The sequence below is a fragment of the Amblyomma mixtum genome, chromosome 4 (genome assembly GCF_055824585.1).
Source record: "Amblyomma mixtum isolate Tamu chromosome 4, ASM5582458v1, whole genome shotgun sequence".
Classification (NCBI taxonomy): domain Eukaryota; kingdom Metazoa; phylum Arthropoda; class Arachnida; order Ixodida; family Ixodidae; genus Amblyomma; species Amblyomma mixtum.
In genome coordinates, this window is record NC_143015.1 from 84918146 (window position 1) to 84941208 (window position 23063).

Consider the following 23063-nt stretch of genomic DNA (forward strand, 5'->3'; position numbering starts at 1 on the left):
AGCTGGTGTTTTAGTGCCATGGTAACGCCCCGCATATCGTGCAAGACACACACTGCACAGATGCCAATAGTTTACGTTTCTGATTGCAAAACAATACTGATTCCTCAAAGTATTGCAGAAACTGCATTCCAGCATTTTTTATTCCTTACTCTTGTCAAGACAGAGTCAATGTGTCAGCTCCAAATGATGCAGAAGCGATGCTTTGAGTTCACCAACTGCAAAGGCTAACCCCTCTTTCTAACGATCGCACCAATACAACACAAAATTTGCCACTGATTTACTGTTTCTGTGCAAGTACTGTTGGCGCAGTTGAATTGCCCCTGGACGTTTAGAAATTAGCCTCATTTACTAATAGTCTCTATAAAATAATAATATATTTCTCAATCAATGCACCAGCATTCTTCATTTCAGTAATATTTGGGCTGGTGATGACGAAATGCCAGAAGTTCAGAACACTTGTCGAGAAATTTAATTTCCAGAGCATTACTTAGCTTAAAAAAAACGAATCTATCAGGGTGGATTAGGTGAAAAAAAAAAGGCATGTAATTTACACAGATGTCTATTCCAGAGGCAGATTTTTGACAATAATGACTCTATTCGCATAACGAGCAAACTGGTTTGCTCAAACACACATTTACAAAAATTAGGGGCGCATTCAGTGCATGGTATATGAGCAGGAAGACATCTTTTCTTAAAAAAATGAGCGCACGTGATCACTTTGCGACTGCGTCCACTACAAGGGGAAATAAGGAATCTCTTCGTTTCGTACTTAGTACTTGGAGTAGTGAGACAGGCCTCACCTTCATACCAGTTGGTACCGAAAAGGTACCTGTGTGGTACCAAATCGGTACCTGTTTGGTACCAATACTTTGTTTGGTACCTAGTGAAGTAGTGAGACAGGCCTCACCTTCATACTAGTTGGTACCGAATTGGTACCTGTGTGGTACCAAATCGGTACCTGTTCGGTACCAATACTTTGTTTGGTACCTAGTGAAGTAGTGAGACAGGCCTCACCTTCATACCAGTTGGTACCGAAAAGGTACCTGTGTGGTACCAAATCGGTACCTGTTTGGTACCAATACTTTGTTTGGTACCTAGTGAAGTAGTGAGACAGGCCTCACCTTCATACGAGTTGGTACCGAAAAGGTACCTGTGTGGTACCAAATCGGTACCTGTTTGGTACCAATACTTTGTTTGGTACCTAGTGAAGTAGTGAGACAGGCCTCACCTTCATACCAGTTGGTACCGAAAAGGTACCTGTGTGGTACCAAATCGGTATCTGTTTGGTACCAATACTTTGTTTGGTACCTAGTGAAGTAGTGAGACTGACCTCACCTTCATACCAGTTGGTACCAAAAAGGTACCTGTTTGGTACCAATACTTTGGTACCTAGTGAAGTAGTGAGACAGGCCTCACCTTCATACCAGTTGGTACCGAAAAGGTACCTGTGTGGTACCAAATTGGCACCTGTTTAGTACCAATACTTTGGTACCTAGTGCAGCACTGAGACAGGCCTCACCTTCAGCTCGTTGTAGATGCTGCGTGACTTGAGCATGGCTGCCTCGCGGGACGCGATGCTGAAGTCCCAGGCTGAGAACACCTTGGCACAGTACACGTCCTTGACCCCCATGGACGTCTCAATGTAGTTCTGCTTGTACGACCGCGTCAGGCTGTCAGGGCAGGGAGGCAAGACGCACACAAACGCAACTTTAATCAGGGTCCGAACCGCTCAATATCGGGTGCTCAAAGACTTCATGCCAGGCAGGGAAGCGTCCTTTCTAGCACGCTTGTACTTGTCGCGGAAGGCTTTGAGGACATGCAACCAGAGGACAGGAAGGCAAAAAAAAAAAAGAACTCGCTACCATGAACCACCGGAAGACAGATGGGTGCCGAATTGTGCGAATCTGGAACAGGTTGAAGAATTTGTTCTTTGGCAGTTTGATAAATGCTAGCATTCTGCAATGCTCCCCGACATACTGTCCGCGTCTGCAGTTTGTACAAAAATTTTCAAGGGTGGGCTTAAGGAGAAAGGGATTGATGGGCGGACTCCCGAGCGAGAATTCTTTTTTCTGCACTTCACATTACACCGCCTGAAATTTTTTCGCGGAAGAGTTCAAGAAATGCACTGTACAAACAAGACTGTTCCCCCCCCCCCCCCCCCCCCCCACATCTCCAACCCTTCTCCTCCAAGAAATGCCCACAAATCTGGCCCTGGGGACACAGTTGTCACACTGACTGCAAACAGGTGAAGGCCGAAGGAAACAATTAAGGTGATATCCCTCTGCTCAACAACAAAAAGACCATTTCTTTTATTATTTTGAAACACAGTGCCAACAACAGACGAGAAAAAAAAAAAGCCAGCACTTGTAACTTAACCTGTTGCCTTGCAGTTCAGAGTACTAGCTGTTTTTGTGGACCTTGTATCTGAACAAGGGGTGCTCGCTGGTTTAGCTCTACTGCCCAAGATGCAGTAGGAGCTACAGACTAAAAGAAGCATTAATAACCACGAGCCACAGCGGTTGTTCCCCTACGCGCTTAGGTTTACATTCTTGTGCAACAACAAAGACTGCATACACCTGGCAGCAAGCACATCGGTTCATCAAACGTTTCTCGTTTTCACGGTGCCATTACACCGGTCATAAGTTTAAGCTGCAGGTCATGCCACCATATTAAACGCTGCTTTCGTGCCGAGCAGTTGGAGAATATAGAGGTCAACTTACACACAACAATTCCAGGCTGAAGCAGAAAAAGAGAAAAAGGGAGAAAGAAAGACAGGCAGGGGGAGACAATCACATAAACATCGTGTCAAAGACAGAATGCCACAGCACTCAAAGGATAGGAAGGTTAGCAACAGACGAGGACAAGACACAAGTGCTTGAACCACATTTTTCATCCTTTCGTCATGACGATACTGCTTTTCCTGGCAAGCTTCATCAGTAATGGTACGTGAGATTTAACATCCCAAAGTGACACATTGGCTACGGGAGACGATGCAGTGAAAGGCTCTGGACTACTTCAGGCCCCCCCCATAGTTCCCATTGAAATGCCGCACGGCCAGGATTCAAACCTGGGTCTTTCAGGTCAGCAGCGAAGCACCATAACCACTGAGCCAAAGCGATGGCGGTGACGGCGGTTAAAGAGTTAATATACTTTTGCTCACATGACAAAGCCAATACACCAAACGCCTGCTACCTACATGAAACAAATGCGAAAGCTCCTGTGGGTACTGCTGTATCAAAGTTGAAAGGAAACATTTTAACGTTCACAGGAAACATTTAATTGAAATAATGCAACCTATCTTGAATACATCTTGCCTAGTTTGTCACGGAACGCTGCTTCCTCTGCTAGGAACCTTTCGATCAGGTCAGCAATTTCAAGCATAACATCACAAAAGCATGCACTGGGATCGGGCCAGCTATGTGCGATGACAACATCAGTTTTTTTTTTTTATTTTCAGAACTTTGGGTTTATTTGCGCTGAAGACTTGTATTCGTGTGGTACACTCTTCCAAAAAGTCATAAACTGCCTCATTCTATCATGCCCCGAAAGCTCCTACCGCCCAGAAACATTTCATAAGGCACAGTATGAGAGGCCACTTGGCTTTCAACTTGGCTTTCGGCTTTTGACTGTCGCCTCGGTGTTCTATTCACGAAAAGTGTGCGGTGCGTCACCACAGGCACTTCATGCTTATGCTAATTCTCTCCCAAAGGAGTATAGCTAACATAAGTTCAGTAGTGTGCTTTGCTCGTTGCAATGGGCAATAACAAAAATTAGTGTAGATGGATTACGATGTAGAATTCACATATGCCCAGTAAAGAATTTGTACTTGAATTTCCTACATTGCAATTCTGGTTAGACTTTCAACACCTTAATGGTGGCTATGAAGTTAAAAGTCGACTGCAGGTCAGGTAAGGCCCGAAGAAACTACACCGTAACCACTCCTGCACCATTTCATTTGACTGCCAGTGCTATGCAAAAGAGCCAAAACGAAGACGAGCAAACAAGTGGCCATTACACCCCCTTTTGTACACCTCGAGTGACCTGAAGTCAACCATGACGTCGCTGCCACCGTTCAACCTTTTCAACCGAAACTGAAACACAAGAGAAGAAATTCGGGTACAAATTATTTGCCACACGTATGCAAGGTGTACGTGGCAATTTATGCTTTCTAAGGTGTTACACAATAATCCTAAAGAACACAAAATAAAAGAGTGATCACGGCAATTTATGCTTGCTAAGGTCTTGTACAATCATCCTAAAGAACACAAAATCAAAATCTGGTGCATGGACTCCATTTGAAAAAGCCTCGTTTTTAATGTAATCTGGTCATTTGACGACCCTGAAAGGAAAGCTATCGATCTAGGCTCACTTTATACCGCAGGGGTTTACAAATCCTCTAACCGCACACTCATCATCAGCCTGACTACGCCCACTGCAGGGCAGAGGCCTCTCCCATGTCTCTCCAATGAACCCTGTCCTTTGCCAGTTGTGGCCACCGTATTCCCGCATATTTCTTAATCTCGACCGCCCACCTAACTTTCTGCCGCCCCCCGCTACGTTTGCCTTCTCTTGGAATCCACTCCGTTACCATTAAGGACCAGTGCTTATCTTGCCTTCGCATTACATGCCCTGCCCAAACCCACTTCTTCCTCTTGATTTGAACTAGAATGTCATTAACCCGCGTTTGTTCCCTCGCCCACCCTGCCCGCTTCTGATCTTTTAACGTTACACCTATCATTTTTCTTTCCATAGCTAGCTGCGTTGTCCTTAACTTAGGCTGTACCCTCTTTGTTAGCCTCCATGTTTCTGCCCCACAGGTGAGTACCGGTAGGATACAGCTGTTGTATACTTTTCTCTTGAGGGATATTGGTGTGTGGTTTACCGCACACTAATATGTAAACAAACGTACGCATGCTAAACTGAGGACATTCGTGGCAGAATAAAACCAGGGGAGGACGTGGTGATGCCCACCTGTAGGCCAGGGTGATGAGGCAGGCGAAGAGGCAGACGGCCACGGCGAAGAAGTAGGCCAGGGGCAGGTCGTACGACAGGGGGTTGCGTGGTGGCCACCGCACCGTCTCATTGGTGTAGTGGCCGTAGTACATCACCGTGTCTGCAAACAGGCCCTGCAGGCAACAGAAAAGGGGCTCGTGCCAAGGGACTGGGCGTTGACTGGAACAGGTAATAAGCCCAATATTGGAAACCAATGGTTTAAACGTGCACTGAAGAGGAACCTGAACTTGTTTTTTTGCCACAGAAACTCGGTCTACACGTTCCGAGCATTCTTAGAAACTTCGATCTATTGCCCCGTGTGGCCCATTTCCCTAATCTAAATGAGATTAACATCCGGCTCCCGTCTTTATTTTTAATTCACCCCCGTACAGTGGGAGGAGTCAACCAACGCATGGAGTGCCAGTCAGGCAGTCGTGTGGCAACTTTGCTTTCGCGGCATCCTGTCTTACTCCACTAGAAAATCATGGCATTAAACGAAATCAGCCTTTTAATGTTTGACTTTAATAAACAAGCCAGGTATCAAAATTCTAGAGGTTATAATTTTTTTCTTGTGATTAGGTTCCTGTTTAGGTAACAAGTTTGAATAATGGACTACTTTTTTTGTTGTGGAGGAATTGTGTGCTGTGGTCCTGAATTGGGTAGAGCTTCACTGCAGACTTAAGATGCATCCGACGATAGCCCGTCTAGTCAAGACACGTAAAAAAAAAATGATACGATAAGGCTTGCATCAAACCACACCCACCCCTCGCTTCTATGGTGGACGAGAGATGATGAGAAATATGATATAGACTTCTCTGTGCTCCAAGAAGCCTGTACTCTGCCCAAATTTGACAGAAATTAAAAAATGCAAATTTAAGTGAATTTGTCCATGCGTAGCCATTATTGGCTACCTACACCTCCCTCGTGCGGTACGAAGACCTACCGCTCCAGTGAAGATGTTGAAAAAAGCTTGCTCGTAGCCGACGTCGCCAGAGTAGTCCGACCGCATGGCTGACGGGGACCGTTGATAGATCAGCTGAGGCACTGTCACGAACCCCATCTGGAAAGAACGGACGGTCACAAGGGTGCCGGCGTCACACCCTGAAGCAGTTCGCTCGAAACCGCACACCATTTCCCTGTTAATACTGGTAAAGCTCCAAGTAGGTCTAAGTGGTTTCCCATAATTAGCTTTGGTAGTGAACTACTCCAGATACAAACAGCAACATGAGACTGTACATAAAAATGCCTATCTGCCTCTTGTGCGCATGCTCTGTCTTGTTGTGTTGTTTTAGCACAACAGCTCTTAAGGGCGAGCTGCCCGGTTCTGCGGCGATGGCGGCATTAGCGTGGAAAAAAATTGAGGGGGCTATCAATCGGACTGACGCGGAGGAAATACGAGAGCATTGTTCTCAACCTCCTCTCCTGCTGTGCTATCTTTCTGCAGCCTAGAGCACTGCAACCACTACGCTACTTGTAACTACACTAAGCCACTATTCTCACTACAGTCAGATGGATACAAGTAAAGAAGAATGAGACTTTTCCCCATCATAGAACCCCCTTTCAGCCAATGGCATAGGCTAAGTTCTTATGAGCCTGCTAGTGCGACAATACAGGGAGTGGCAGATTAAAGGGGATAGCCCTCTCCCTCCATTCTTAAAACAGCGTGAAAAAAGACAAGGATGCAGAGAAGAGACGTGTGTATGTCAGCCTGCTAGTGTGACAATACAGGGAGTGGAAGGTTAAAGGGGATAGCCCTATACCTGCATTCTTAAAACAGCGTGAAAAAAGACAAGGATGCAGAGAAGAGACATACACACGAGGTGCAGAGAAGAGACGTGTGTATGTCAGCCTGCTAGTGTGACAATACAGGGAGTGGCAGGTTAAAGGGGATAGCCCTATACCTGCATTCTTAAAACAGCGTGAAAAAAGACAAGGGTGCAGAGAAGAGACATACACACGAGGCAGAGAAGAGACGTGTGTATGTCAGCCTGCTAGTGTGACAATACAGGGAGTGGCAGGTTAAAGGGGATAGCCCTATACCTGCATTCTTAAAACAGCGTGAAAAAAGACAAGGATGCAGAGAAGAGACATACACACGAGGTGCAGAGAAGAGACGTGTGTATGTCAGCCTGCTAGTGTGACAATACAGGGAGTGGCAGGTTAAAGAGGATAGCCCTATACCTGCATTCTTAAAACAGCGTGAAAAAAGACAAGGATGCAGAGAAGAGACATACACACGAGGTGCAGAGAAGAGACGTGTGTATGTCAGCCTGCTAGTGTGACAATACAGGGAGTGGCAGGTTAAGGGGATAGCCCTATACCTGCATTCTTAAAACAGCGTGAAAAAAGACAAGGATGCAGAGAAGAGACATACACACGAGGTGCAGAGAAGAGACGTGTGTATGTCAGCCTGCTAGTGTGACAATACAGGGAGTGGCAGGTTAAAGAGGATAGCCCTATACCTGAATTCTTAAAACAGCGTGAAAAAAGACAAGGATGCAGAGAAGAGACATACACACGAGGTGCAGAGAAGAGACGTGTGTATGTCAGCCTGCTAGTGTGACAATACAGGGAGTGGCAGGTTAAAGGGGATAGCCCTATACCTGCATTCTTAAAACAGCGTGAAAAAAGACAAGGATGCAGAGAAGAGACATACACAGGAGGTGCAGAGAAGAGACATGTGTATGTCAGCCTGCTAGTGTGACAATACAGGGAGTGGCAGGTTAAAGGGGATAGCCCTATACCTGCATTCTTAAAACAGCGTGAAAAAAGACAAGGATGCAGAGAAGAGACATACACACGAGGTGCAGAGAAGAGACGTGTGTATGTCAGCCTGCTAGTGTGACAATACAGGGAGTGGCAGGTTAAAGGGGATAGCCCTATACCTGCATTCTTAAAACAGCGTGAAAAAAGACAAGGATGCAGAGAAGAGACATACACACGAGGTGCAGAGAAGAGACGTGTGTATGTCAGCCTGCTAGTGTGACAATACAGGGAGTGGCAGGTTAAAGAGGATAGCCCTCTCCCTCCATTCTTAAAACAGCGTGAAAAAAGACAAGGATGCAAAGAGACGTGTGTATGTCAGCCTGCTAATGTGACAATACAGGGAATGGCAGGTCAAAGGGGATAGTCCTCTCCCTCTATTCTTAAAACAGTGCGAAAAAGACAAGGATGCAAAGAGACGTGTGTATGTCAGCCTGCTAATGTGACAACACAGAGAGTGGCAGGTTAAAGAGGATAGCCCTCTCTCTACATTCTTAAAACAGTGTGAAAAAAGACAAGGATGCAAAGAGACGTGTGTATGTCAGCCTGCTAGTGTGACAATACAGAGAGTGGCAGGTTGAAGAGGATAGTGCTCTCCTTGCATTCTTATAAAGAAGACAAGGACACAGAGAAGAGACATACACATGAGCACAGGTGTGTACGTCTCTCCTCTGTGTCCTTGTCTTTTTTCGCGCTGTTTTAAGAATGACCTGCCACCAACTCGCCCAAACCTTTACATTGTTCTAGCATTGCCAGGGAGAGTCCCTCCCTGATATTGTAACGCTACTCATGCTAGCAGGTTGACGAGAATCGAATGATGTCATTGGTGGGAAGGGGGGGTCCATTGGCGAGGAAAAGCCGCTTTTTCTTGACTTGCACCTGACTATAGAACCCAATCACTGTCACCTCCCACTGAAGTGTCCCCAGTCGCTATCGCCAGTGTTTCATTAGAGCCAGTATTTCGTTACAACTAGTGTTTCATTACTGCTGGTGTGTCATCATAGCTGGTGCTATAGCAGGTGGCAGGTGAAGAGCGGAACTCTCGGTCGAATTTCGATGGAGGCGAAATTCTAGAGGCTCGTGTACTGTGCGATGTCAGTGCATGTTAAAGAACCTCAAGTGATCGAAATTTGCGGAGCCCTTCACTGTGGCGTCCCTCAAGCCCGAGTTGCTTTGGGACGTTAAATCCTCCCATAAACCATAAATCGGCATGTTTTTGTCTTTCGCTAATAGGCCTCCTTGGTTTTCTGCATGTTCTTACAACCCATATCAGAGGAAAAATAAAAAAATAAACGGTTGAGCTGAATATTCAGCCTTTTCCGTCTATCAACCATCTCATAATTGTTCTAATGTTCAATTTTAAATTCTACTGCAAGCTTTCTTATGCATAGTTAGACGAAATACGGATATTTGAGGTTTTTTTCCCTGCAAAGTAATGTGCACAAATGTGCACCCTTTTATCCACGAAACCGGTGGTCAAAACGACTTGAAAGTGATGCCATTCAATTGCTAGGGTAATCCTGAGTGCAATTTCAAAATTTGTACGCATGAGAGACAAGGATATTAAACAGCGTGAAATGAGACAAGCATGCACCTTACAAAGGGTTAATCTGTTGATCCATTTCAACGTGCTGTAACCCCAAGCCTGCCCCAAGACCGAATGAAGTTTCCCATTTGACACGCTTTCCTCGGTCAAGGCTCAAGGTCATGTCAAGGTCAAGAGTCTCACCAGCAGGGTGCTCATGAAGACGTTGAGCACGAAATCAGACAAGCATATGCATCTTACAAAGGGTTAATCTGAACTGTTGATCCACTTCAACCCGCAGTACCCCCAAACCTCGGTCAAGGCTCAAGGTCATGTCAAGGTCATGCCCCTCACCAGCAGGGCCCCCATGAAGAGGTTGAGTGCCAGCAGGCGGCGCAGGAAGAGGAAGTAGGAGGCCACCCCGGAGCCAAAGTTGCCCTGGATGTCCTTGAGGTGGCTGTGCCAGAGGTCCACGTGGGAGAGGGCGTCCCACAGGTTGCGCTTCACCCGCTGCACCCCCTGGTGGGAACATACGGAAGAGAACTCTGTTATGTCCCCACAGACTTTTTGGCCTGGACAAGCAAAAGATTGACAGGGGCTTAATGTAGTTAAACCGAGTAGACCTGCGAAAGCAGGTGTTCATTCTGCAGTTGGAGGGGGCACTTAGGCTCCGCTTTAAGCGTATGACACGATAGCGTAATGGGTTAACTCCCATATATGCAGAAGGTCATTCTCTATTTTACACATTCCTAGATCCCTGGGAGTCCTCATACCCTTTCTGGCGCAGCGGTTAAGAGATGCGCCACTGCATTGCAGGTGGCTGTTTCCATCACAGCCACCGCTAGGAATTGTGCAACCTATGTTGCTCTCCCCTAGCAACCTCTCGTGCAACTGGCGCGACGTTGCTCTGAACTTGACCGAACTTAACCGAGCTTACCCAGGTAAGCTCGGGTAGCAACTCGGGTTGGAGTGCAGCTGAAGCGGTTGCTAGGCAACGGCAACTCAAGGTCGTTTGGTAGCAGCACCACCACGAGCATATGCGATGAGCCGAGCCTTGAAGAAGTCACGAGCAACCAACTAGCCTACACTTCCAATAACAAAAGTTTACCAAAAGCTGCTGCTAGGTTAGTTGGTGGCTTCACAGCAATCTGCACCAAATGGCCCAGCAACAAGTGCTTTCAAACTGCGTGTCCCGTACAATTGGCTTTATTCTGAATGAACAGGCTGCACTACGTGGCATGACCTTATCCTGAGTTAGGGCACGAGGTTATTTCGTACAAACTTTGGGTTAATGGTGACTGTTAACTGAAAGACCCACAAAGGCATTTAGGTTCCCCACACGCAAACTGGCGGCTTATTACTCAGCTACAAAATGTACGGTGGGACAAGGAAAGAAAAAAAATAAAAACTAACGCGTCCCGGCTCACCTCACTAGATACAACAGGCTCCTTGGCTACATATATATTAGGTTGGGGCAACCTAAACAGATTGAAAAATAATAACCCCCTGCCTGCACACAAACTTCTCAGTTATAGTAGAATCTCGAATCTCAAAGGATTGCAGAAAAGGTTCACATTATCAGAAATTCGTATTATCCACATAATTTATTTATTTATTTCAGAATGCTGCAGGCCACTGCTTGGCCCAAGCAGGAGTGAATTTACATTGTTACATAACCAAAAGAATAAAATTATACAATATTAGCAGCACACGGATACAAAACATATATATAAACAATATTAGCAGGTAAGTAGACGATTTAATACATCAGAAAAATTTTGGGAGGAAAAACAGATGCCGGTAATGAATTCCAATCTTGTACAGTTCTAGGGAAAAAACTGTATTTAAAACTGTTAGTTTTGGCGAAAAGGGGAGTAAGTGAATGCTCATGAACGCTCCGAGTCCTTCTCACTAGAGGACGCTTAATGCACTCCGGAAGCTTGAGTTTATTTTTTCCTGTTAAACTATTAAACAAGAATACCAATCTATTAATCTTTCTGCGGGTTTCTAGTGTAGGAATGTTATTTGATATCATTAACTGCGAGGGAGAGTCTTCCCTTTTGCATTTTCCGAATATAAACCTAACCGTTTTCCTGTTGACTTTTTCAAGGACGTGTACGGGTCCCACACGACTGAAGCATATTTGAGTAAAGACCGCACACAAGTTGCGTAAGCCAATTTTTCTATGAGTACTGGGGCAGTTTTTAGCTTTCTTCGTAAAACCCATAGCTTACATAATGCAGCTGTAGAAATATTAGTAATGTGTGATGACCATTTTAACTTCCTGTCGAGGGTTACACCTAAATATTTATATTTCTCAACTTCCAAAGTCAAATTACCACGGAGAAGGTAAGGCAGCAAACTGGGAGACTTTTTTCTAGTTATACATAAGAGAACAGTTTTTTCACTATTAAGTTCCATAGCCCATTTCAGACACCATTCTACAATGGCAAAAACAGCTTTTTGTACAGAGCTGTGGTCATGTTCGGATGAAATTTGTTTAAACACAACACAGTCGTCTGCGAATAACTTAACAGAGACGTCTTCAGGAACAAACTCCTCAGCTACAGTAGAATCTCGAATCTCAAAGGATTGCGGAAAAGGTTCACATTATCAGAAATTCGTATTATCCACACAAACTTCTCAGCTACAATAGAATACGAATCTCAAGGGACAACGGAAGGGGGGGGGGGGGGAAGGTTCACATTATTCGATTATCCGAAATTCATATTATCCACACAAACTTCTTAGCTACAGTAGAATACAAATGTCAAGGGACTGCGCGAAAAGGTTCACAATATCTGAAATTCGTATTATCCACACAAACTTCTCAGCTACAATAGAATACGAATCTCAAGAGAAAACGGAGAAAAGGCTCACATTATCCGAAATTCGTATTATCCACACAAACTTCTCAGCTACAATAGAATACGAATCTCAAGAGAAAACGGAGAAAAGGCTCACATTATCCGAAATTCGTATTATCCACATAAACTCCTCAGCTGCAGTAGAATCTCGAATCTCAAAGGATCGTGGGGGAGAGAAAAGGCTCACATTATCCAAAATTTGTATTATCCACATAAACTCCTCAGCTACAGTAGAATCTCAAATCTCAAAGGATCGCGGGGGGGGGGGGGGGAGAAAAGGTTCCATTATCTGAAATTCGTATTATCCAAAAATCCGCGTATTTCACAAGGCCGTTCCGCACATACATGCCTCTTCTCCTACAGATCCACTGGTTGAAAATGGAACCACCTGCTCCTATTGTGCATGCGCAGTTTATGCTAGTGACAGGCGCATGCAACAGATGGCACCAGCTGTCAAGTACACGCCTGTCACTTCACAGACACAGCTGGCTCCTCGTAGAACCAAACTGCTTCTGCGTCTCCCAAGTGCATTTGTTTTCAACCCATAGGCGATGAATCAGTAGATGCCACTCCCTGGCAGGAGACAAATTTTCGCCACTCCCCCCAGAGGGCGCCACATCTTGTGAAAAAATTCAAGGGGCACTTTGGCTCTCTAAAGTGCTGCAAGGCGAAAGCCTTTCCTGGCGCACTGTTTGGCATTGACTGCAAGACTGTTTGTGCTGTACTAGTGCTTTATTTGACTACACATTACAACTACACACTTTTCATTGCTTCTTTAGCACGACTCTCTGCTTCGATGAGTTCGGTTGTATCCACACTAGTGAGGTATGTCGCACTAATGAGGTATGTAATGTGGTCACCCACGGACGCCTTATGCGCCCTCTTGGAGCAGATGACAATTATTTTTTATTAGTTGTCGTCTGCTCCAAAAGGGGCGTCAGGCATCCGTGGGTGACCTCATTACTGCGAATCCGCGCACTCTGATGTCATAACCATTTTGACCAACCGAACAGCGTGACACCTCTGCTGACAACCTTCTGTCGACAACAATGAGGCATTAAAGGCTTCCGCCTTAAAAAGGCAGATTAACATTCGCATGAAGCCGCACTGGAAATGCATTCAGGTAGATCTGTTTTCCATAAATGGGATTCATTTTACAATCTTGCATCACCACTGACTGCTTGCCATGTGTACACCGCGTGACTAGTGATTGCGATGTCATCGATGTGCAGGCTATATACCACCACTTGTTCCGACCTTACCATGGCAAGCGAAAACTTGGTCCTCCGCCACCACGAGACGCTGCGGTGAGCGGCGCCAGCGTGATCGGCCCGAGAAGACGTCAGACGGCGCTTGACCGAGCGCTTGAGGGTCAGGCTCTGCTTGGAGTTGCGTAGGGTGGCCAGGGCAACGGCCTCGGAGAAGTTGCTGTCTGCCCGCAGGATCTGCATTCGCGAAGAGAAGTGCCAATGGTGCATCCAGGCTTTTCATTCAGCTTACAAGTGAAGAGCTTTCGCGGAAGAAATGCATGCATACATGCACAAAGAGCCCAGCCATTTGGGGCCATTTGGGGCCTAGCCATTGGGGCCATGCATACCATGTTTACACAAACTTAACCCAAACTCTTTTGATAACGGATGTAAAAACTCACCCTGCACACAGTAAGTGAATTAACACGCCTGAATAACTGAAGTTAGTACTTTTCCTTGTGCCGGGATGGCAAAAGTGACCTTTGCACTGCACCCTTGCGCAATGCATGTAAAGCAACCCTTGCTGTATTGCAAGGGCCATAGGCACTTTTCAATTATCTTCTTTCACTTTCGGCCTGTGGCAACTTTAAGCATGTATGCCATCAAAATAAAGATCTTTCAACTTCAACATTCGCACTTGTGCTACATATGGGTGAATATGCAATGGCTAGAACGAGGCCCTAGTCACATGTGACTGTACAAAAGATGGTTTGGTTTGGTTTATGGGGTTTAACGTCCCAAAGCGACTCAGGCTATGAGAGACGTCGTAGTGGAGGGCTCCGGAAATTTCAACCACCTGGGGTTCTTTAACGTGCACTGACATCGCACAGTACACGGGCCTCGAATTTCTCCTCCAAAGAAATTCAACCGCTGCGGCCGGGATCGAACCCGCATCTTTTGGGTCAGCAGCCGAGTACCATAACCACTGAGCCACCGCAAAAGAATATGGCTGGAGGGGTGCTCACTGTAGGCAGGAGTCAGTGTATGCCTCAGCCCCAACTATTTAGGTGTAAGCTGACAAAAATGCTTCAATGCAGTTGTTGTATGTGCTAGGATATTCTTGGGGGGGTCAAGAGATGATGCAACCGTCAACAGAACGTCAGTGCTGGCCTTTTTAACTGTACCAGCGTCACTTGCAATGGAGAAGCTCCAGTGACCACATGTCTTTTTCAGTTACAGGTTGCCTGCGAGCTGCGATCCAAACAATAGGGCGCAATATGGCGCCAAGAGCCGCTTGTTTTCGTGGCAGCAGGATGGCTGAGCTTGGAAGAAAGGGTAGTATCCACCATCAGGTCTAGGAAACCAATAATTTAGCTGCAGTCTAGGAACACAGACAATATATGCTTCATACGCTGCTAATCAAGATGGCTGAGTGGGAATGATAGTTACTATGTCCATACGCACACTAAATGATGCAAAGGAGATAACGGTTGATAAAGTGGCGCCCTCGGCTGACTAGCGGCAAACTGAACAGCAAACGGTTTAGTAGTTTCGGGTTAGGGCGACCGCTAGCGTGAGCAAGCCAGATAAACGGTGCACAATTTGTACCCTTGCCACTCGCATCTTTCACGACCACACAAGGCGACATGGCCACGCAGATCCTCCCAAGCCTGCTTTGCACGCACCTGTGTGCATGCTTGTGGTGTGGCACAGCAGAGAGCGCAAAATATGTGCGTAAAAGTTTCCAAAAAGCCGAGTAAAAAGATGAGGGTGGGGGGGGTGCATAAACTACAGAAGTAAATACGGTAGAAGCAACCTAGGTCTCACAAGCTCCACCAGCGGCTGTGCAGTGCATCACTTAACCACTGCCCCCCACAGCGTCAGTAGCATTATGAAAACTCTCTGCGATCTATAAAGCTATGAAAGAGAATTTTTTTTTTATTCGAAAAGTCTGCCATGAGGCATAAGTTGAGAAAGCGGGAGTGGAATGTAGGTTGCAGAAAGTTAAAAGAAGGAGTGGAGACCAGTTTCGGAGAGGTAGTTGCATAGGCTGCTGGTAGGAGTGCTCGCACGGCAGGGAGAACGCTATCACTCTGTACCCTTCCGGGCAGGTTAAGCATCATTCAGCTTTTTTTTTCGTCACGGACTGCCTCCGACCAGCCCAACCTGCAGTGGCTATGTCACATCCCACTGCTGCCACTTACGTTGTAGAGGTCGTCGGCGCTCAGGTCGCTGGCATTGTTGGCCGTGGCTGCACGCACGCGCAGGGTCAGGTAACGCCAGTTATCCCGCTCCCGCTTGCTGCCTGCCTCCGCAGACGGGGCCTTGTCACCCTGCGGCTTCTCCGAGATGACCGCGTCTGGCTCCGATGTGCTGAGGTCCTCTGCAGGACCAGCCACAACGTCCCCTTCTTTGCTACTACACGGCACTCTTCTGCTCTCAGCAATCAGGCGCCTCCATGCAAGTGCTTCTGTTTAGACTGGCTACTGACAATTGCTGCTTGGTCAGGAGAGCCTATTTTATTTCATGTGCGTTGTGTACACTTCTGGCATGGGAATGAAGCTCGTAAATTTCTCTCCTGAATAGTCATTCAATGCACGGCAGCTGTACTGGATGATCTCCTGGACCACACAGCGCAAAATGTGGACATTCAGAATAATATTGCAGTGCCAAAAAGGCTGCCACCGCGACGTTGAAGTAAGCGAGCATTAGCTGTTTGGTTTACTAGAATTGATATGGTTGTTTCTACAATGCTATTGTGGATGGCACTACAAGTGTCAATACTAGATGTGCTGTTTTCTAGTTGCTGCCACAGATGGCGCTGTGATCTCAGGGTGGTAGCAGACCCCACGAAATCTCGAAACGTGATGATCAAGAGCTAACACTCTTAAAATTGAGTATGTGGCTCAAAACAATCTACCGTTAATTTCCTCAAACAAAAGCGAACGCTCAGACATCCAAGCCAATGGCATGGTGGTGGTGGGGGGTGGGGGGGTGTTGCAAATTACTATGTTCATCGTTCGCAGCCATGCACAGAAAACATGCCCAATCGTGGCCACAGTAGATACGGAGCATGCTTTGGATATTAAACTCCTTTCACGTCTTACTCAGAGAAAACGGAGATTTTTATACACACGCTAGCAAAAAATGCTGTTGCTTTTGTGTATAACACTAAGAAACCTTCATATTTTTCTCTGCGGAACACGTGAGGAAAGTTCAGCCGCCGAAACGTCCTCTGTACTACCTTGGCAGAACATGTAGTTGCACTTTACACACCTAATTAGTTGGTAAATTTATGGTGATACTGCATTTAAATGCTGAATTCTTACACGACCAACCTTAACCCTTTGAGGGTCGAATTATTTTGAAGAAAACTTTCCCAGGTGGTCAAATTACTTTATTGCGGATCTTGAATCTACAAAATGTATATAATCGAGAATAAATCGTAAAAAAAAATTAGGAACAGTACTTTGGTGACAGCATCACTCACAACTGGAAAATGCCGCAGAGAGCGAGAATACCTCGCGAGCAACGGTAATAAGCAAGCTAAGAGCAGCACCAATAAAGATAGAAATCAACTTTTGCCGCCTCTGCAAAACAGTGCCCACAAAGAGAAAACACGTTTCGCGCGACTCCGTTGCGATCCCGTGGCGGAATCGAAACCACTTAGGCGCGTTGCCACAGCGGGCGAGAATACCTCGCGAGCAACGGTGATAAGCAAGCTAAGAGCAGCGCCAATAAAGATAGAAATCAACTTCGGCAGCCCCTGCAAGATAGTGCTGACAAAAAGAAAACTCAAATTTCGCGCGACTCCGCTGCGATCACGTGGCGAAACCAAAACTACAAAAGGGGTGTTGCCGCAGTCTGTGCCGCCGCGCTAAGCTAGACATAACTTCTGCTTATCTCCGTAAGAAGGCAGCACAAAATTCAAACACTTCTTGTAAGTCCTAAGAGGTGGCAGCACCCCCCAGTGAGCACGCATTGTTCTTTTGGCGCAAAATTTCAAACGGAAGATCGAAACCGTACCCGTACGGCAAAGACCTTGTGGGACAGAAAACCGCCGCCGTACGTATAGGGCAAAAACCTTCAAAGGGTTAAATGAAAAAAACAAGTGATGGCAAAAGAATGCCCACAGGCTCTAGTTTACCACTCCCTACTGGAGGGAAAGGCAACAATGGCGGAAAAGAAAGGAGAGTGTTGTGTGCACACACGTATATAACAGAGAGAAATGGTAGCACCTCCTGGTGACCTCAGAAAACAGAAACAAAGCCGAGCCCCACAAGTCTTACAAGCTGATGATTGCAACAGCCACCATCGTTAAAGCAGGATGTTCTGCTGTAAATGTTTGGTTCGGTTTGGTTTATTGGGGTTTAACGTCCCAAAGCAACTCGGGCTATGAGGGACGCCGTAGCGAAGGGCTCCGGAAATTTCGACCACCTGGGGTTCTTTAACGTGCACTGTCATCGCACAGCACACGGGCCTCTAGAATTTCGCCTTCATCGAAATTCAGCCGCCGCGGCCGGGATCGAACCCGCGTCTTTCGGGCCAGCAGCCGAGCACCATAACCACTGAGCCACCGCGGCGGGGCCCAATAAGTGCTCTAACTGTGTACCACCGAAATATGCAAGACGAGAAATGGCATCATTTAATTTGCATGTTGAAAAGAACTTCAGGTGGTCAGAACCAATACCACGGAGTGCATCACAACAGCAACTATTTCTGTTGCCCACCCTTCACTCCGTCCCTTCCCCCTCCCCCAATTCAACTTGCCTGTCCACTCTGTCATGGTAGGGTACAGCCTAACGTCCTGAAGCTGCAAATGATCCCTGACACATGCCACAGTGCAGGACTTTGGATTAATTTTGACCCACTGGGGTTTTTTAGCGTTCGCCGTTCACACACAACACGGGCGCTTTTGCATTTCGCCTCCATCGATACATGGACAGGAAACTGATAGGTGTGACGTTAGGAGATCGGAAGAGGGCGGAGTGGGTGAGGGAACAAACGCGGGTTAACGACATCCTAGTTGAAATCGAGAGGAAGAAATGGGCTTGGGCAGGGCATGTAATGTGAAGGCAAGATAACCACTGGTCCTTAAGGGTAACGGAGCGGACTCCAAGAGAAGGCAAGCGCAGAAGGGGGAAGCAGAAAGTTAGGTGGGCGGTTGAGATCAAGAAGTCTGCGGGAATACGGTGGTCGCAGTTGACAAAGGACAGGGTCAGTTGGAGAGACATGGGAGAGGCCTTTGCCCTGCAGTGGGCGCAGTCAGGCTGATGATGATGATGATGACACATGGCAAGCATGACTCGGGTTCAATCTCGCACCCTCGAGGCCAGCATCTGAACACCACAGCCACTAAGGCACTGTGGCAGGTTCCATCTACCCCGAGTGAGAAAGTCACTGTTCTTTTCCTTGCAACCAATTAATTACTCCTACCATTCCATGCATGTGCCACTCTATTATGCCACACAGTGAATGTGTTGGAGCACAGAGGAGAAGGCCACTTGCCGAGATTCCTCGAGGGCAGCTGCCTGATGAGATTGCGGGTGTGGAACGGCACGCTGGGCCGCCGCGGCTCCGTGCCACCCGCGTCCACCCGGGACGAGTGCACGTAGCCGTTTTCGTCCTCTTCGGATCCCTCCACTGCAAGGGAAGGGCGTGGCGGCCAGAGCAGTTTGTAACTGCGCACTCCGAAACGTGATTACACACAGATATGCACATTGCTCAGCCACAAGAAGCATCCAACAAAAGCAAACTCAGGTGCACTTTGTTTATAAATCGCGGTGCAAACTGTAATCATCTCAATGCTGCAATCTACGCGCAGTGCCACTAAAACAGTATTAAAAGCACGTTGAGGAGAAATTGAAGTTCATCTGTACTGATTGATTATCGGTTTCTAGAGACAAAGATGCCCCTCTCACTGATAATGAACCCTATAAAGATAGAAAAGGCACCTCAAAATTGAATACGGGTAGCACTGTCACAGGCCACTTTCACAAGCACACTACAGTGATGCCCTATGCACTTCATACTGTGGATGTTTGAGGTCACACCACCAGCTTCTTACAGCCGGCGGTTACGGAGTCTTTCAAGCACTCGACATCATCATCACCAGTTTGGAGTAGTGGGCAGTCATTGTTATGTTGAGACAAATGGGCGAAAATTAAGCTCCGCCTTTACCGCTGCAGCACTGCACCAGAAGTGGTGCGAGGACTCCCAGGGATCTATGAATGTCAAGTAGAGAGTGACCAATTCCGCATATACGGGCGTTAGCCCACTGAAGCTATTGCGTCATACCCTTCAGGCAGAGCTTAAGTGTCCCCTCCAATTTTTTAGAGCGCAGCTCTTTGGCGTCCGTTCCTGGGTTTCGCGTCGTCGTCGGCCTCGTAACCAGCTCCGCCCCCAATGTCACGCTTTTCAATTGGTCGAAATGCTCGTGACGTCACAGTGCGCGAATTTCAAATGGGGCCAATTGTACTTTGGCTAGTAACCATGCAACCAATCAAAGGGATCGTATAGTGATGCTGCAACTAAGTTGGACTGAGTTTAGTTAATTGCTTAATTAATCAATTAGCCTAATTAATATAGATGAGAATGAAGAGGTCAGAAGAAAAGAAAAGAAAGACGCGCGCCGCAGCGACAACAGCGTCCGCGGAAGGAGACGCTGCTGAAAAAAAAAACAGATAAGTACGAAGCCGCGTTCCCTCCACCACCACGCACTTCCCCACTCAGTAAGACGTTGCTCGTTTCATATACGTTGTGTCGAACATCCTAGACAGTTCCAACAATTGACAGGTTAATGACAGAACACGATGGATAGAAATACAATAATATAAATATGAAATAGCCTAATTAACCTTTCTAGTTAGACCGCATAAAACAATAAACAATAAAACCGAGAACGAAATTGGTCGAGTCGGGGAATCGAACCAGGGTCTCCGGAGTGCGATACGAGCACGCTAGCCACTCCGTAATGCCAGCTGAATGGTTTGGAATGAACAAAGGCGCGTCTAGCTAATACGGCGTCTTCGTTCACTCCCATCTTCCCCCTTTCCCTTACGGCGAGGTGCAGGTGTCCACCCAGATATGCGAGAGAGATACATTTCCTTTCCTCAAAAAATAAATTTACCGTCCAGCAAGGCGTACAGCCGAATTGGCGATGGCGTTCTGTGGACTCCCTGGCAGCGTTGCAAGACGCTGTCGCGTTCCACTCTTACAGGTGAAGCTTAACATGTTAACCACACATCAGTAACACACGCAGACAGCCAATGGACGCGTCATTCGCTGGCAGCACTTGATTCATCATTCACAACCACATTCTTAACGTACGCTCCCTTGCCGCACATGCCAAGGACGTACACCACGATCACATTCTGCGCCATTCCTCTGTACTTTGCTTTGCTGAAACCTGGATGGATCCCGAAGAGCCTCTCGAAATCATAGATTTCCTATACTGCTGTGGTGCTCGCAGAGACCACAACAGAGCGGCGGGAGTCGCTATCTACTTGCGCACAGGTCTCTCTGCAATACCAGTCGAAATGTTTGGCACGTCACATGAAGTTGGCGAACTGTGCGCCGCAAAGTTGCCCAACGGCTTGCTGGTAGTAGCTGCCTACTTCGCCCCTACCGCACTCACGAAAGAAGTCGTGCACTTCCTGCAACTCGCATTAACCGTCCATCGATCCACACCGATGTTAGTAGTGGGGGACTTTAATGTTGACATAAAGACAAACAGCAATTTCCTAACACTTATGCGGGAGAACATCCCGTTCCTCTCGCTCGTAACGCGTCCCACGGCTGTGACAACCTCGCGAGGCACTTGTATAGATCTCGTCTTTGAGAATCAAGCATTGGTGTACCAATTCGAACATATATCACTCTATTTCTCCGACCACAAAGCTTCCTTCATGACTGTCAAGAACTGTTAGTGGAGTCTTTGTTAAAGGAATACGTGTGAAAAATAACAAAAAAATTCTGTGATAGCGCATACATGTGTTGCTCGATTTCTTTGCCTCAATCTATCGAAAAGGTGGAACAGCTTATTTGCTGCGCTCAAATTTCGCATTAGGAAGTAACGTAATCGTCGGTAATTTTTTTACTGCTCATGCTATAATCTGCTCGAGCCCTTCATGCTTTCCAAACATTTCAGAATGCTTCCATACTGCCTCTATCATCTGTGACACAGTTGCTCGCTTCTTTACAAACTCTTGAGAGGCCCCAGTCAAACGAGGTACTGCTTTCTGTTCATGAATCATGTAGTAGCACCCGCAAGCATGTGGTGTCAAGCTTGGGCAACATAATGAATGAGAAACAAATTTACCACTAAATTTCTTTTCCCTTCTTTCGATTAAATTTCTGCACAGGCTGTAAGCAGTGTGAAGGTTTGGGCTAGCCGGTGGCTTGGATGCACGGGCACTTCCGCACTGGCTGAAACGCCACTTTCAAATGTCTGCTGAACGTGGACAGTATGCACAAGGAATCGATAAAGCTTGGCACAAAGCCGGCCTGCAATAATAGTGTGTGAAGCCAGTCAGGGTAAATCAGCTTTCTCCTCCAACTGCGAGAGATCTGACAAAAAATTTACCAAACTTGTCTGACATTCTATGTATGGACAGGAGAAGGCTTGTTAACTGTGCACTGATGCTTAACAAAAGAAGTGAAATCTATATATATATAGCTGATATAGCTGGAGGAATACAGCTATATATGATATATGTGATATAACTGAAGGAATACAATGGCGCGAGAAAACAAGGACGAGAACACGCAACAGACAAGACGGGTGCTGCTACATGTTCTCGTCTTTGTTTTCTTACGCTTCTGTATCCCTTTACTACGTCTCTGCACCAACCAATTAGCTGCTCAAACAAAAGTCTTGCAGAGCACAGACGTTCTTTCACGTAAGCGATGCCTGTTTAGCCTAGTACCTCCTCCATATTTTCACTTCCTTTGCTTCGCAAAGCACTGCTCCAGCACCATAGACAACAACGTCAACACAGAAGCCAGTTGGTTGATCATCTTCGCAAACATGCGCCACTTAGAAAACACGAGAAACACAAGATGTAAGTTTTCGCTTGTGTCGTATGTCATTTTGCCCTCTTGTGCTTTCTAAGCCATGCATATGATTGTGTCCGTAGACAAAGAAGTGTTCAGAGCTTGTAGGTAGGCTATTTGTTCCCAAGCATTTGAAAACAACCTTTTTAGTGCACTTAAACCAGGACAAAGACACCGAAATTTATTAACAAACACACTAGCATCTGCCTTCCTTCTGCATGTTTAGCCTGTTTTAAGCATGCTAAAGAGATCCTTCAAACAAATTCACATTTGTACATGCCGAGTAACCCGGGTGGCGTGCCTGTGAATAGACACGCCATCCATGTACTTACTTGCGTGCAGCGGGATGTCATCCGGTGGGTGCAGGGGGTCTCCATTCTGCCTCGAACTTCGTCCTGCCATGGCTGCATTAGCAACAAACAAATGGCGGACACCAACAGCCTTAGTTAGCAGCAGTTCAGTTTAGGAGCTGACAGACTCACAGCAATGCGTACAAGTTATGGAAAACAGGAAGAGCTGAAGGTCAATGTGAAGGCCTTTTAACAGGCCATTTAGTCTTGTGGCACTCTCAATAGCATGCAGAAATGAGGCAAAATGAAACGCTTTCCATCCTGAACAACTTCCTCCAGCACTTCCCTTTGCTATCAGGGAGCCCTGATAACACTTTCTGCT

The 23063-nt window shown here is 46.6% G+C and overlaps 1 protein-coding gene across 4 annotated transcripts in view; it reads right to left on the reverse strand.

Annotated features, from left to right (window-relative positions):
- Nucleotides 1-23063, reverse strand: part of LOC149347268 (transmembrane channel-like protein 6) — a 93874-nt gene that overhangs the window by 21204 nt on the left and 49607 nt on the right. For all 4 annotated transcript variants that reach the window (XM_089586963.1, XM_089586966.1, XM_089586964.1 and 1 more), the window contains 8 exons: nt 22724-22795; nt 18846-18980; nt 15542-15720; nt 13410-13592; nt 9635-9799; nt 5936-6052; nt 4972-5126; nt 1520-1670 (listed from right to left, as the gene is read on the reverse strand). In XM_089586963.1, the coding sequence (XP_089443089.1) occupies nt 1520-1670; nt 4972-5126; nt 5936-6052; nt 9635-9799; nt 13410-13592; nt 15542-15720; nt 18846-18980; nt 22724-22795 (1157 nt within the window). The remainder of the gene's footprint in view (nt 1-1519; nt 1671-4971; nt 5127-5935; nt 6053-9634; nt 9800-13409; nt 13593-15541; nt 15721-18845; nt 18981-22723; nt 22796-23063) is intronic.